Source organism: Alligator mississippiensis, chromosome 3 (assembly GCF_030867095.1).
Source record: "Alligator mississippiensis isolate rAllMis1 chromosome 3, rAllMis1, whole genome shotgun sequence".
NCBI classification, from domain to species: Eukaryota; Metazoa; Chordata; order Crocodylia; family Alligatoridae; genus Alligator; species Alligator mississippiensis.
The window spans coordinates 67,547,846-67,564,546 of NC_081826.1; the positions used below are offsets into that span (position 1 = coordinate 67,547,846).

The window sequence follows — 16,701 nt, forward strand, 5'->3', positions numbered from 1 at the left end:
AGTGTACTCAACAGTAACAAGCCTTGTACTCTTCCTGCCCTGGCTATAGGGGATTCCACAGGTGGTCAGCTCTCCAGCCTGATTGGCATCATGAATATTTTGATTCATAACTTGGTTAGTTATAGAGCTAAATGTGGTAATTTCCCTACCTAAGGGAAGACAGATATGTCTTAAAGTGATGTCATGTTTTGAAAATCTGGCTGCCTAGCCTTCCCCAGAAAGGAGATACATTGGAAACATTCAGCCTCTACATTTACTCATTGACTCTCTTTCAGAACACCAAGTAGAGATTACATTTCATTGTGGTGGACAGTTCAGCTTGCTCCTCTCCAGCAGCCTGCAATGTCCTTCACTCCTACTGAAATATGCTCAAACTAAGGCTCTAGTTTAGGTAAGCCCCTAAACATCCAATCCAAAATTCTTTAAACTGAGGGGACTAAATTGAGAACTAATATTTTTCATTAGAGACAGCTGCAGTTTGCATTGCATTGCACATGTGCTCATCCATAATGGACCTGCTGCTTGCAAACCTTACATTTCTGAATACTACTCCATCACATAGAACTATGGGGTAGTTCAGTTGAATCCCAGAGCTTGTAGCTTTTTTTCCCTGTAGAGTAAAACTGTCCAACAAATCAGAAAGTGAAAGTGCTGGGGCTTAGGAAGGCTGGAAGTGGGGCTGATCTGGATTTTTGACTCTTTAGGGGGCAATAGGGTGCACCACGTGGTGAACATTACACCTGTGTGTAAGATCCCATGCCTGCCGACTCTTATGTAGGCATTTCATAGTAGGCATAGGAATAGTCAGTCTAACTATTCTTTTGGTGCCAAGAGTGGTTGAGGCATCTCACTACAGATCCAGAAGTGTGTGTTACCTGCTGCTTACTCAAAAAATAAACCCCAAATCCCTACTGCCACTGTTGCAAATGGATACCTGGTCATTCTGGCTAGGTAATCAAGGGGGATGAATGTGATACTAGCCACACTCCTACAGAGCCACAACAAGCAGGGTTTATTTCCTCGGCAAGCCTTGCAGAAAACTGAAGAGATGGTTGCAGGTGGGGAGGTGCTGCTGAGCATTGGAAGAGGGGGTTCTGAGACTGGGGGAGTCGCAGGGGATGGAGGAGTGTTAGCTATGCTGGAGGCTCAAAACAGTCCTTGGTCCTGCTACTGCTGCTGCTGTAGTATGGTCTGTCTTCCCCAGCTGTTACTCCTACAGCAGCCATGTGGTGTTGTTACACTGGGCTGCTGCTGCTGGAAAAGCAAGACCATGGTGCTGCTTCTCCTGCTGGGGCACAGGCTCTCCAGGGGTGGGGGAAATTCTGGAAGCCCTCCTAATTTGGTACCCAGGACTGGTGTCCTGCTTGCCCACTCCAAGTTTTGCTACTGCTTTTGGCTACAAAAACCAATATGCTTTACTTGTGCTAGCCCAGTGGGCCATCTGGGCTTTGAAAGACGTTTGATTTTTTATTATTATTATTGTTCTCCTGACTAGCATTAAGCATTTTTGTGTTTTTGAGATTGAGAGCTGTATCTGAATCAATTAGGTATACTTACCAGCTAATCAGTTACTATGGGCCTTCCTAACAAGTTAGCCTTAGCAAATCCGAATGTGGAAAGAGGAACAAATCCTCACACTCCTGAAGCATGAGTAATGCTCAGATTTGCCCTCACTATTGAAAGCTTCAATGAAAAATACTGTGGTGATTCACTCCACAGTAAAAATATTCTGAAGTCTGGAAAGCCAATAAAACCCTGCTGTTTCCCTAATAGGTCAGCCATATTTTTCAAATGACAGTATTATGTATGGCCATGTACATAAATATCTAGAGAACAGATGGCTTTATGTATCCATGTCATTTTAATGTGAGTACATAACCTTCACCCACAAAGTATACAACACATGCCTGATTCATTACTCTTTTACTCTAATTTTCTGCTGCTTTTACTACATTTACTTCAGCAGAGTTGTATCAGAATACAGCTGCAGTAAAGCAGTGATGAACAAACTCACAGGAACTTAAGGCTATGCTTGAAAAGGTTTTTGGTTTTCCATTAAAAACCCTCAAACCCACTTCTGTTCCTAGGTTACAATGACTGGCAGCACATCATGACATGCTCACCTTGAAAGCTATCTTTTTCCAATCCACTGCCTCCCCTTTTTTATCCTTCTTTTATTTCACTAAAAGCCTGATGTGCTGGAGCCCACACAAGCATATTTCTAACACAGTGGGGCTGTGGTTTGGGTTAGTGTTTTCCAGGAGCGAGAGTCTTCAAGCCTTTTGGACTGAAATGGCGTAACCAATCAATCAGATTGCATTGTGCAACTCTATTAATTTACTTCTCACCTCCCATATGCCCATTTCCCTCTAATTCCTTCCCATTTCACCAGCACCTCAAGGCTGATCATCTTCCAATTATTCACTGCTTTGGCAGAAAATACTAAGCAGGGAAAATGTTTCTTTTTAACTCGTGCCAATTAATCTTCCCACTGATGAAGTGTGAGTAACATTTTTTTCCCCATCAGGCTTTGCAACCTCTCAGGGGTGGGAGAGAAGATAGTGAGCACTATACATGTCTCAAAAGTGTGTTTCTTTCAGGAGCAAAGAACAGTTTTCCCTCCATTTTGGAGTGTGATGAAGATGCACAAATGGATGGGGTAGGACAGAAGTTCATATAATTTGTGATAAAAGGGGCCATTTTATAAATGCAGTCATATTGCAGTAAATGTCCATGGGCAACAGGGTCTTGAAAAATAACTGAAAAGGATTCAATTTCCTTTCCCTGCAACACAGATGTAAAACTCAAGAACCCACATCACATTTTAGCCTGAAACAAAAACAACAGAGCCCAAGATCTTGGGCAAAGAGAATAATAATAGTAGACTGCTAGAGTAATTCACTTAATAGCACTGTGCCTGAGATCCCCATTTTAGCTGGAAAACAATACTTTTCCCCCTACCCTTTGATTTGTCTATCCAAATACATTCTAAGCGCTTCTAAGGATTACTTTTTCTTTTCTGTGTATGTACAGCATCAATGTGGCCTGGATGCCATCTGTGGTCATTGAATGATATATTGAAACAAATAATATACATTGCATTTATACAGCAATTCTTGTCTCAAAATCTAAAAGCACCTCATGAAGCCATCAATAAGGTATCCCATGATCACCTCTTGGCAAAACTGGCTAACTGCGTCCTCGACCTAACCACCATCTACTGGCTGAGGAATTGGCTCCGTGGTCGGACCCACAGGGTGGTGGCTGATAGAAGTCAATTGTTGTGGTGCGCTGTGATCAGTGGGGTCCCTCAAGGCTCTGTCCTAGGGCCTATACTTTTTAACATCTTCATTATTGATGTAGACATTGGTGTCAGAAGTAGACTGGCCAAGTTCGCCGATCACAAACTCCTCCATGACCATTTCAGGCTGAACATAAGAAAGAACTTCTTTACTGTCCGAGCCCCCAAGGTCTGGAATTGACTGCCGCTGGAGGTGGTTCAAGCACTCGCTTTGAATGCCTTCAAGAGACATTTGGATGTTTATCTTGCTGGGATCCTATGATCCCTGCTGACTTCCTGCCCTTGAGGCAGGGGGCTGGACTCAATGATCCTTCAGGGTCCCTTCCAGCCCTAGTGTCTATGAAATCTATGAGAGGTAGTGAATATTGCCAACCCATGGTATCTAGGAGCATAGCTGTGGCATGGATGGACACAAATGTGCAGTGAAAAAGTGGCATAATCAAGGATAAAACACCAGTCTTTCAAGTCAAATGCTCCATCAGATGTTCTTAGTGTCCCATTCCAAACTCCACATTATTCTTTAACCTAATGCGGGGGCAACTGGTGCCTCTCAAGTCTTGGGGGCCACCAGCAGGGCACAACTGGGGGGGAGGTCCCCCAGCTGGCTACCGGCAGGGAGTCCCCCAGCATTCTGCCATCGGCCGACATTCTGCCAGTGGAGCCAATTGGGGGGGAGGGGAGGGGGCACAAGCAGTCTCCATGTCCCCCGATGAGGCGGAGCACTTGCTGTTATAGTTTCATAGTAGCTAGGGTCAGGAGGGACCTGAACAGATTATCTAGCCTGACCCCCTGCCACAGGCAGGAATGAGCTGGGTTCACAAGACCCCAGACAGGTGATCGTCCAACCTCCTCTTGAATTTGCCCAAGGTAGGGGTGAGGACCACTTCCCTGGGAAGTTGGTTCCAGATTTTGGCCACCCTAACTGTAAAATATTGCCTTCTGATCTCTAACCTAAACCTATTCTCCACCAGCTTATTACCATTATTCCTCGCCACCCCAGGTGGTGCTGGGGAGAAAAGGGCTCTACCTATTTACTGTTGATCTCCCCTGATGAGTTTGTAGGCAGCCACCAGGTCCCCCCTCAGCCTCCTCTTGCTGAGACTGAACAGGTTCAGGTCCCTCAGTCTCTCCTCGTAGGGCCTGCCCTGCTGCCCTCTCACCAAGTGGGTGGCCCTCCTCTGAACCCTCTCCAGGCTGGCCGCATCCCTTTTGAAGTGCGGTGCCCAGTACTGGACGCAGTACTCCAACTGCAGCCTGACCAAAGTCACATAGAGGGGGAGTATCACCTCTCTGTCAGGGGAGGCACCAGCACTCTCGGGGGGGGGGGGCGGAATGTGCCTCCACCCCTCTGCCCCTCCCTATCTGTCGCCTGTGATCTAATCTCTTTGGCAAGCCAGTCCCAGTTCTTTGTCAGGTCTGCCTTTCCTCCCCCACCCCCATTGTACTTCAGTGTTTCCTAGTTCTAGTATGCCAGTATTCTCCAGTTCCTGAGTTACATGTTATACTTAACACATGTTAAATACACTTACAATGTGAGTCACCACACATTCAAGCAGTAAAACATATGCTTAGTGTGCTCATATTATAGAAAAGTTAGGACTTGTTGATCAAGAAATATCTCCAGATTATAATAAGTAGCATGAATTCAGCTATCATCAGACTGCTCCACGGAGATAATATGAGCAATTTACAATCCTCAGCTATCTGCAACATCAGCCAGGGACCCCTCTGCTATACCCAGGCTCCAAGTGGGACAAGGAAGGCCATGCATATCAGGACAAAGAAGCCTGGCTCTTTCACTTGTCAGGTTCCTCCTGGTTCAAATTGAAACCTAGGTGCCCCCAGCCCTAGCCCTGAACTGGTTCAAGCGTAGTGCTGTGCCAGGGTGGGACTGAGGGCTGTGTGTGTTAGCCATCATAGCAAACATTACTCAGAACATGTTCCAATTTTAATACTGTCCAGATTTAACACGCACTAAGTGTTCTGTAAATTCTGATGTTCGTGTTCCTCCACAGCTCGTTTGCAACTAGTCCCCTAATTCCATTACCAACTCCCAGTCTGTGTCCTTTGGCCAGCCAGTCTCAGCCTCCCCTTCACTCAAGCCATCCCATCCTTTCCTCCCTCCAGGGCTCCCAGTTCTGGTTCCATTACCTAAAAAGTCTCAATTTACTCTCCCTACTCCCAGTCTCCCTCTCCAACCCAGAGTCATAAATACTCCCCCCACCTTCCCCCTCTCACCTGACTCCTTGACCCAGTGACTCTTTTCACTGTCCCCAACTGGAACCAACTTCCAAGGGAAGTGGTGCTCGCTCCTACCCTGGGGGTCATCAAAAGGAGGCTACACAGACACCTAGCCGGGGCGTTTGACCCCAGCATTCTTTCCTGCCATGGCAGGGGGTTGGACTTGATGATCTGCTCAGGTCCCTTCTGACCCTACCAACTATGAAACTATGACAATAACTCTAGGCTCTCTTTCCATTCAAATCTTGCTACTTGAGTGCCAACAATGGAGGATCATTCAGAACAGAGCAGACAGGCTCTGTACTTTAAATATATGTGTCTGGCCCTATCTTAGCCCAAGATGCAATGAAAGGGGAAGTTTATTTTCACATGGGCTTGGAGCATTTTCAGCTTGGAGAGCATGGATTCTAGTGTTCACTATGAACTGTGAAGGGTGAGATCCAACTTCATTGATCTGTGGGAAGGATGCATGCATCATAGGCACTGAAGCCTGTGATTAGCTTGAGCACATTCAGGAAGAATGGGATTTTTGGTGATGGTAGCCATGAATATTGAAGAAGTCTCTTCTGAGCATATGTGAATTGTGATTTTTTTTCAAAAATACAAGGCTCTATTTTTTCTGGTGAAATTAGGAATTCACTACATTGGCAGCACAGACCTGTTTATAACTTGTCCAAATTTGGGTGGCTTGTCATAGAGGCAAACATGCATGCCTATCTATGCCTTTCAGGTACCTGCTCCAAAGAACAAGAGCATTTCAAAGAGAGGATTTTTCTCATCCTTGGTTTTGGAAACAACTAAACCATTTTGGCGATACATTCCAAAAACACAATGTTAGCTTGAGGCAGACACCTAGCAAGGGTAATTTAATCAGAAATGGTTAAAATTTGGCAGAGTTATAATGACAATCTTAAAAAGTAGGTTTAGAAAGGACCTTAGGAAGTCATCAAGTCAGCTCCCCTGCTCAAGGCTTTTCAGGATCTTCCCTATCCAAAACATCCCAGTTAATTTTTTGTTTGCTCTTAAATACTTCTAATGGGAGAGAATGACATGGGATGACAGCATAAGGCAAGACAGAAAAAGACATACATCTGGATACCTAACAAAAGACCTATTAGGTATAACAAGCATCATACAAGCCGTCTTAACCGACAAATTATAATGAGCACTATTAATTTTATAAGATTTCTTGTGAAACTTTCTGATGCATCCAGCAGTCCTCAAAGTCCCCAAAGTATAAGGAACTAGGGGTGGGATACCAAGATAAAATAAAGTACAATGTCATGGTATATCCCAAAGCCAACTAATAACATTTGTCAGCCACCTTATCCACTACTCTTGGAGTTCATTCCAGAACTGAATGCCTGCTGCTATAATTTAGGTGCTCCTGGAACATGGCTGAATTGTGCTTCACTTTCATGGTTTGTCTACTCGCCTGAATTTCCATAGAGCCTCTGAAGCTCTGTGCTCATGTTTGATCTGCTAGACATACAGTTATATAAAGACAACTAGCCAAGAAAAATCCTACTGTCTGTTAGGTCTGGACAACCCACAACTAGGTGCAGAAATTACATTTAATTAATTGCTGCCTGTTAGCTAGACAAGCTGCTTATCTGCGCTTAAACATCTTGTTTTATGCAACTGAAGATGAGAGCTTATAGTGGGACGTGTTACGCAACCTCAACAACAGATAGTGAGGTCACTATTTCTGCCTGCTTTCCTATAGCACCAATCACTATTGTGTGTGGGGAATGTGCACTTAGTGAAAACAGTAACATCCTGGAAGGACAGACATTTCTGTCTCACTTCATGAGTACTCAGGGTTCCTAATCTTGAGCTTTTTAAGGGTAAATCGTGGCCTGTTATTTTTTATCATACTTTTAAGAGCCTTTGTCATCTGATTCTTTAAAGCATTCTGTACTGTATCCCTGGCAGCTTGCCAAAGGTCATATATCATGGTGAATCAACAAGCCCCTTTCACATTAGTTTATGAAACTAGCAAAACACAGGCAGCAGCTGTAAAACTTTTTACTGTAATATTTTCAGCTTGTGCCCAGGACACCTGCTTTATTATTGCAGCTTGTGTCACTCTTTAACTGCTTATAGGGATGCATTTTCAAAAAGGAATCGAGTCATTCTCCTGTTTTTAAAAATAAAAAATGAAAAAATAGGAAAAAAATAAGGTGACTCCCTACTGGCATTATATATATTAGCCATAAAGCAAGAAGTGGAACTGTTTTAACTTCGTTATGATATTCCTTTTCTTTTAGTCCCCATTTGAAATGGAACAGCCTAATTCCTAATGAGTGAGTAGGACAAGGCAGTTGCTAGTCAGTAGTTTTCACGCATTTTCATAATCATTTTTATTTGATGGTATGTTACTGCTTCTGCAGTAATAGTTGCTGACTATCACTTGGCATGAAACATAACCTGCACAAGCAGAAGCCTAATTCCCACGGAGTTACATGCTTTAAACCTGGTGAATTTAGTGCCATCTTTAGGTACCTAAGTAATTTTGAAACCCAGGGCAGAATTAGATTGTTTTGGGGGTCTAAAATTTTCTTTTTCTGCAACTTAACATATTTGGATTTCATATATGGTGTAACCTTAATTATCAAGTTCCTGAAGTTGCAGTGCATTTGACCATGGGATAATTATATCATCTCTGCAATGGATTTTACTCTTTAATTTACTTGCTCCCTAACCATAACTTTATCGTAAAATGTTCTTTTTTGGAGGGAACATTAAGTCGACTATTATTTTATTATTTTTTTTATCTCCTCTATATATTTCTAAGTGGTATTGAGTTTTCAAACCCATCTTGCTAGAAAGGTTTTTGTTGACATATGAAGAAGAAAGAGTGGAAAAGGAGCAGTCTGATGACAAAACTGTCCCAGTTACCTTGCTAGAAACAATCGCACCAGAAAATACTCTCTATTGCATTTGCCAAAGGCCTAGCTTTAGCTTGGAAGAAGCGCAAACCCCAGCAGCGCAAGTCCCAGTTGCTGCTATAGTGAGGGGGTATACTGGGGACAGAACTGAATACTGGCAAAAATGAGACTATCATGAGCTTAGGAAAAGATTACATCCTGTTACTAAACACATGCAGGATAATGATAATGGTACTGGGAAAAAAGAAGCTCTTTAATTGAACTGAAACCCGTCCTAACATCCTTCTTGATTGCAAATCAGTCTTTATTGTGTAGATCTTTTGCTCACTCACTGCTATTGCCTGCCTAAATAGGTATGGATGATTGTATCTGTTGGTCTATGGAAAAGATTATGGCCATGGTTATCTCTGCGTATGTGCCCATTGGGTTTAGTTAGTATAATCCATTAGATTACTTGCCCATAAAAAGTTCCAATCAATATGAAATGCAGAAGTTCATCTACTGGGCAACAGAGACCACAGCTAGAAGAACATCAGACCAATGTCCTGATCTCTGCACAAGCTTTCTACTAAACAGTCTAACTCAAGTCCTCTTAAATATTTAAAGCAGTTTGTAAGATTGGTTCCAACTACCAGAGAGATTATTTCTTCCCCATCTTCAAAATCTTCCACAACATCTACATTGCACTATGATCATAAAACTCAACCAACCAGCTGCCTTACTGGAGACAAAAATTTCATAGGATACATTGGGAGCCTTTCCAAATAGAGAGAACTGATCCTGGGCCTCGTTTGTATAATCACTATAAAACTAATGACACCATACTTTAAGATTGAACTGACTTCGCTATTGCTATAACGGTTTTCATATTTCGTCTTTGTATCTTTCAGTTTTCATAATCTTAATACACAGATACATTCTGAGTGTATATTGTTGTTGCTGCTTTTTTTTTTTTGGCTATAGGACACTTTATCTGGTGTCATCAGCATTTTGGCAACAATTTCAAGCCAGCAGTAGGACTCTACCTTTTTCCATGTCATAAGATAATTTTGAAGGATGGGCTGTAATTGACATAATTGTGATTTTTTTTCTTAGTGGGGTGTGATGCGGTAATTACTTGAACCAGAACAAACAGCAAGCCATTTTAATGAAGGCCCTTTCCCCACCAATATATACACCAGGTCCCAAGATATTTTCAGGGTCATCCCATTATGCAGGCTCAGTAACAGTTGCTAGGCTGTTTTTTTTTAATGTTTCCCCATTTACACAGGCTAGCATTTGCTGAAATAAACAAGAAGTTGCTTTTAAAGGCTAACCTTGTGCTGTTTCTAATTACTAAAAAAAACCCCCATCATGTGGCTGGAGAATAGGTAGTGTTATGAAATTCATTGCTAATTACTCTTCAAATGAACATTTGAAATAGGACTGCAAGAGACATCCTCCTGGGTTCACAGAGTCTAAACACTTTCCATAAATGCATCAAGCTTTACTTTGAAACCAGTTAGGCTTTTTGTTCCCACTGCACCTGTTGTAGGACTGCTCCAGAACCTTACTCTGATGCTTAGAACCTTTCTTCTAATTTCCAGTCTTCCTTTATTTGAGGCCAACATTAAACCATCCAATAGCTTAAATAGTTCCTCTTCTTCCCTAGATTTTACTGACCTGATGCGCTTATATAATCTCTATTTAGCTTTTGTTTTGCTAGAATGAACAAGTCAAACTGTACTGGTCTTGTCTGGTTATCCTAATACATTCTCTTCACTTCTTTCAGATTTAATTCTTCTTTCTTAAATATAGGTTCCAAAATTCTGCTCTCAGTTTTTTGTATCTGAAGTAGATTTGGTATCTATTTCTTTTTCATTGTTCCAGAATCATTCTCCATCAATGTAGACTTCATGGAGTAGATTTTTATTTCCAACAGTATTTAGTCTGATATGCTTAATATGTGTTTTCATGTGAAAATGCAAAGGTTGTTTCATTAGACTCACAAAATCTCTATTTTCCTAAATACCAATATATTAGCTCCATTAAATGAAGAAAGAACTATTTTGGTTATTTGGTCTCTAATTCCATTATGTGGGAAGTTTCTTTCTAGTTTGTGGCTTTTGTCTTATTTTTTCTCATTATCGGCTATTAAAGCTCCCAGAGGAAAAGGAATAGCTATAATATTTCATATACAATAATTGTAGTGAGTGGTTTGTTATCAAGGATGACTTTAAATATTGTGTAAATCCCCTCCCTAGTTGTAGCATATATTCTATATTTATATAAAGATTTCACTTACTCTGTGTAGTCTTTACATATTGCTCAAGTGCTGTTGGTAATCAGTTCTCTGTTTCAAAATAGCTTTAGTTTGGCCTACAGTTCCCTGTCACTACATGCCATTTAAAGGTACCAGGCCTCTGATGCTCAAATTGCCCTTACAGTATCCCTAAATGCACAGACACTTGGTGACACAAACAGTGTCTAAAAGACAGTTTTAACTAACTCAGTGGCACTGTAGTGACAATAGCCAGGAAGCACTGAATTCAACCTACTTTGAACCAGAATTTATCCTACTTTGCATTTTAATTAGCCATATAAATAATGAAGGTCTTTATCCACAATATTTGTTGTTTTGGACAATTACTGGGCTTCATGTCTGAGAGGCAAGCATTCTTGTGGGCAATATCTTTTATTGGACCAGCTGAGTGGTTTGTATAGACATAGGCAAGCTTTCAGATATCACAATTCCCTTCCTCAGGCCTCCCTTGAGATAGGACTCAATGTAGAAAAATTACTCAGTGAAATAATATAGTCTGTGCTGTTATATATGGTGATCAGGCTGGAGAGCCATAATCAGTCTTAAGCTTTCTGAACCTTTTAAATATCACTTTTATTCCTTTGAGGAAAGTGGCTTAGAAAAAGAAATAGTCCGCTCTAGTTATTGTTGGGGGTTTTTTTAAATCACATCTCCAAGCCATCAACAAGTATTAGTTAACTGAAAAATGCTAACCAAAACTATCACAAATAAAAGACTAACAGGTATTAAGGAGAAGTAGAACATCTCTAAGAGACGGAAAAAAAAAATTCACATGAAGCAAAATTCCTGGGTATCACAGAAAGGAGGAAGATCTAAGATCTAGAAATCACATACTACTATGCAGAAGACCTGTGAGGGGTGCTGGTTGTATAGGTAATAGGGGTGTGTGAAATGGGCTGTATTCGATTTGGATTCAGATTCAGCCTGAATTGGGGACAGTGATTTGAATCGCTGTCTCCAATTCAACTAGGCCAAATCTGAATCCGAAGAGTCAGTGCTGATATGGAGAATCAGTGATTCGGCCATAGACACAGCTTGAAATGTTTTTTCTACATACCTCAAGGTACCAGGCACAGCTCATGAATGTTGCGATGCTGCTGCAGATGGAACATCCCACGGGAGTGCAGGGGGCCCCCTGCATGCTTGGCAGTGAACCCGGAAGAGGACCAAAAGTACTTCTGGTCCACTTCTGGGTCAGCCGGAGAGCACACTAGGGGCCCCCCTGCCCCTCCAGCTCGGCGATGGGCCATGGGGGGAACCCAGGTGCCCCCCCCCCCAGACCCAGGAGGCACCAGTTGCTGAGCCAGGAGCACGCGGGGGGGGGGCGGTGCACTCCCTGGCAGATGCAGAATTGGACTGGAAGTGCTGCCAAGCACGCTGGGGAGCCCTCTGCTCTCCTGTGGGACACTCCATCTGCCCAGCATCGCAGCATTCACGAACCACCTGGTACCTTGAGGTATGTAGAAAAAACATTTAAAGCTATGTCTATGTCTGAATTGTCAAATCTCTCTGAATCTCTCCGAATCAATTTGGAGAGATTAAAGGGTCTCCTGATTCGATTCCAATTTGGAGATTCAGTCACCGAATTGGGTCGAATCTCCGCCGAATTAAATCAGGGACCGAAGCTTCACGCAGCCCTAATAGGTAACCGGTTATCTGCATGCTCATGCCTCTATTCTGTAAGCAGGTAGTTAAGTTAACTTAATGCACTGTGAGTAGATCCAAGTAAGTCAAGGAGGCTCCTCATAGTGTATAAATGTTATGAAGTGTGTAAGTTTTTTCACAAGACAGGTCAGAACCTAAATCTGAAGAACATGGAGTGTCTCTTCCTTGGGGATAGCTTTGAAAAAAATAAATTATTTTCCCTCTGAAATGAAAAGTGTTCTTTAGATGAATTACTTGACATTATGTCTTGTCAATTGTGTCAGGTTTGATTTCATTGTAAGGGAATGATGTCCTATCCCCATAACATAGTGTGATGCAAGGCTGTGAGCAGTAACCTCATCAAATGGCAGCAACCAATTAAAGGATAGATGCAATCTGCATTAAAACAGTTTAGTGGAGCACAAGGCAAAGAGATTATGCTGCTGTGCAGCAGGTGAGGCCACTGTAATTATTGTCATATTCCTCAAGAGCCAATAAGCCCTGCCCTCATTGGCATAATTTAGGACGAACTCTGATACTCAAAAATCCACAGACACCCATAATCGTCATCCTAGTGCCCCTTTTCATCAAGCAGGGCAAGTTAGTGAGGTTTGTGAATGTTTAGAAGCTGTATTTAATCATCAGATCTAAAACCAGAGAGGGCTTAAAAGAAGAGCTTCACTAGCAAACCTAACAGTAGTAGGAAATGACTATAGAGACATCTGGGACAAGACTGGCCTATTCATCCTTTGCAGGGCAGCAGAGCTTGCTGTACACAAGCCACTGGTAGTGCATTACAAGGAGATACAATCTGTCATTAAATGTGGGCAGCATGGACTGAAGCTAGAGCATTTAATGTGCAACAGAACAGAAACAAGCCTATATGATGGAGAATACCATAGGAAATGGCATTTCACTGTGATTTTTTATGCAACGCATCATAGAGGGCTCATTAATTTCAACCTGTTGTTTTTACAATTGCCTATAATCAGACAAGTAATTATGGGTCTGTGGAGAAGCTCGCCTTTCCCTGCCATGTAGTAATTGCAGCACAGGTGAAGTGCTCTTACTTTTAGCTTCAGACAAATTAGCAGCTGCCTCCTTTTGAGTTAAGTTTGCCAACCATTTAGATTGGCAAGGAATAAATACATAACACATTGTATCAAACAATAAGATGTGGTTTGGAAGCCTGTTTAGCCCTAATGGCCAATTCTCACCTTTTCATGTGTTTCGGGGAGCACTCCCTCTCCAGGTTGGAGGATGCATGCTTCACATGCATCGCGTTGTAGGAAGTGTGAGTGTATTCATTTTCATCACTGTAGTCAGGACCAAGTAATGTCCGAGCCCATGTTCCCATATCATAGGGAGGAAGCGTACCTCCAAATTCAGAAGGCAGGCATTCAGGGTGTATAAGCTGGTGAAGGCTGTTCAAATTGTTACCGTGGAGAAAGATCTTAAAAAAAAAAAAAAAAAAAGCCCCAAGGCATAGTTAATTCCTTAAAGCAGAATAATAATGTCTCTAGCACCCTAAATTTACACTGCAGTTTACTAGAGGGTGTTTAAAAATCACTCAGCAGTATTCTAACTCTATTCCTACTAAAGTTAGTGGGGGTTAAGCACGCAATGAATAGAAGCACTATTAGGGTCAACACTTTACTCACATGTGGTGCACGAAACAATCTTTCCTCTAAAGACCTAATGGTAAGATTTGCCAGACAAAACCAAGGGAAAATGGCTTGTGGGAGTGTTAGTGCTGTGAAGGTGGGAAAGATTCTTACATGAAGTATATTACAAGGAGGAATCTGGAGAAGAGGAAGAAAGTTCTACTAACAGAGCCAAATGGAAGAAGTGAAGAAGAGAGCAGGGAGATAGAGACAAAGTGATTGGAAAGGTGAGAAGGTTAGAAGGAGCACAGAGAACAAGATGTTAAATTTAAATAGAAAAACACCATGTCGGTCCGTTTAAGACAAGGGCAGGTATCTGGAATTTGGCACAGCCTCAGTTAAACCTGGGGTCCAGGCAAGTGGAACAGCAAGAGTCTATCACACCCCCAAACACAGATCTAGGTATTTACCCAAGCTGTGTAAATACTGATGGGTATTTACCTATCAGTCATTTTTCTTGGCAGGGGGTTGTGTGTGAATGTTTTAATCCACCTTTGTTTATCTCCTCTGTCAAGTGAGTTTTGAGAATATGGTATTTTAATTAGCTTTGGACCAAAATCCTGCAAAATTGCTAATTTTGTGTTGTTTCAGTTTTAAATTATACACCAATTTCAGCCCAGGAACTTCATCAATCTTCTTATGAACCTTACAAGTTTTTACTTTGCAAAGCTTGAGTTATCTTGCCACTTTCAAATGGAGTTTCAGACTGAAAGGAATCCTCAGCCTGTCTGATACTCATCAGATGGATCCCATAGCAGATTTGATGCCAGAGTTTGCTTTGGGGACTTCAGATAAAAAGGGTAAATGGCTAAGGGGCAGTGCAGTCCAATAATTCAGTTGCTTTCTGCAATGAAGGCCTGCTGCTTCTCCTGCTGCGTGGGCAAATAAGCTACAGGCATGGAAATTTTTGTAGACACCAGTGAGAACTCGTGCTATGCAAAGAAAGTCAACCTGCTGAAGGAGCAGAATGGAAATTTCACTCACACTAATAGTTCTTGCACTGGGCTGAAGTTTACCTTTCTAAATGGGATTTCAGTGTAGGACTATGATGACTCTCCACTACCCCAATTCAGAAAATACCACTTCCCCTCTCTCCCTCCATAAATGTGTACGATAGAATATCCCTGTCCTTTGTAATTCATCAAAGGTATTCTTTTCCCTGACTTGAATTCTGACAATAAACTGCTTCTCCTGAATTATTGATTCAATCCAGGTCATTTGCAAGCTCCAGCTGAGACTTCAGTTAATAGTTATAGTTCTTAGAGGCCATACAGAAAATTCAGAGAGAAAAAAGTATGAAACAAAGAAAGCAGGAAGCTATTCTAGTCACTTCAGTTCAACAGCTTCCTATCTTGTATTGTTTTCTCTTAATTACCCTTTTCCTGGTCTTGTCTTTGAGGAAGGGTTTGATTAGCGTGTACAGGGCATGGATATACCAGGGCTGGTTGACAAAGTGGACTCCTCCAAAGCGAGCAGGAAAGCTGTCCTATAGAGAAAGAAAGAAATGAAGCCAATTAACAGATGCATGGATTTAATCAGGCAGCCAGCAGGACTTAAAGTCAGTGAAACAAATTTACCTCTAATCACTTGATATCCTAGTTAATGAGTAGTGGGGTTGTGGTAGGGAGAGGTTGAGGAGGACTTAGAAACATTTGTATTGATTCATTCTGTTTAAGCAATGTATATTCTTCTCCATCTATACATTAAAGCATTGATTTCTGGCAACGTAAAAAGGACTGGATAGCAAAATAAGTTTGCCCAGATGCCTTCTAATTACACAAGGGTAATGTACTTTTCCAAGAGGGGAAATGCGACAGGAAAGATGAACACAGCTTGTTTCCTGAAGATCCCTTGAGAGGCATAATTCTAATTCCTTACTGTGTGCATAACTAAATTCCAAGTTCCCAGGCACATTCTCATACACAGCTCACCTTTTCACCCTTTCTGCCTCCTTTCTCCCTCCCCCAAATCATCATTACAAAAGCTGACCTTTCTGGGTGAATGAACAGCACATTATGGGCATGAGGATGGTGGGAAATGCTGATAAGTGAAGGTGTTGAGAGAGAGCACCATGACAGCACCATGGAAACTGACACAGCCAAGTGCTTGCTGCTGAGGTTTCATACAAATCCCCATGAATTAACATTCAGGTAGAGTAGTCTCCTGGAGGTGCGGGCAGTTGCATCCTATTCCACTGTGGCCCTGTGGCATACTGAATAAAATAGGAGGCTGCTGGGATGTCTTTAAAGGTTACTGTATGTTGTGAACGGTATTTTGTACCTATGTTCACATCTTACAAATGTCTGGGAATTGTCAGGCAGCAGACTAATGTCCTTTCTCATCTGTGGAACTGCAGTTCTGTGAGTACCAATTATTTGCACAGCAAGAGACAGGTTGCCATTGTTCTAAGAGCACCGCACAGGAGCACTGCATACCCATTACCTTTGTGAGCCATGCGTTGCCCTTGATATGCTCCTATCCCTTGTAGTTTGCTGCAGCAACCCAAACAGTCTTTATGACTGGGCCTAATGACTACCTAACAGCCCAGCCATCCCAGCTTCAGTTTGTACAACAGAAAGTTTTAAAGTTTCATATGGAATTATTTCATGACAACTCAGGAGCCCCAAGATGCTGCGTTTAGAAAAGTTACTTGTCAGA

The 16,701-nt window shown here is 42.1% G+C and overlaps 1 protein-coding gene across 1 annotated transcript in view; it reads right to left on the bottom strand.

The window, feature by feature from the left end:
* The window catches only part of CLVS1 (clavesin 1), a 158,249-nt gene that overhangs the window by 13,339 nt on the left and 128,209 nt on the right, over nucleotides 1-16,701 (bottom strand). Inside the window, exons 3-4 of the mRNA XM_014606813.3 lie at nucleotides 15,419-15,529; nucleotides 13,597-13,832 (exon numbers count right to left, since the gene is read on the bottom strand). Of these exons, the coding sequence (XP_014462299.1) occupies nucleotides 13,597-13,832; nucleotides 15,419-15,529 (347 nt within the window). The remainder of the gene's footprint in view (nucleotides 1-13,596; nucleotides 13,833-15,418; nucleotides 15,530-16,701) is intronic.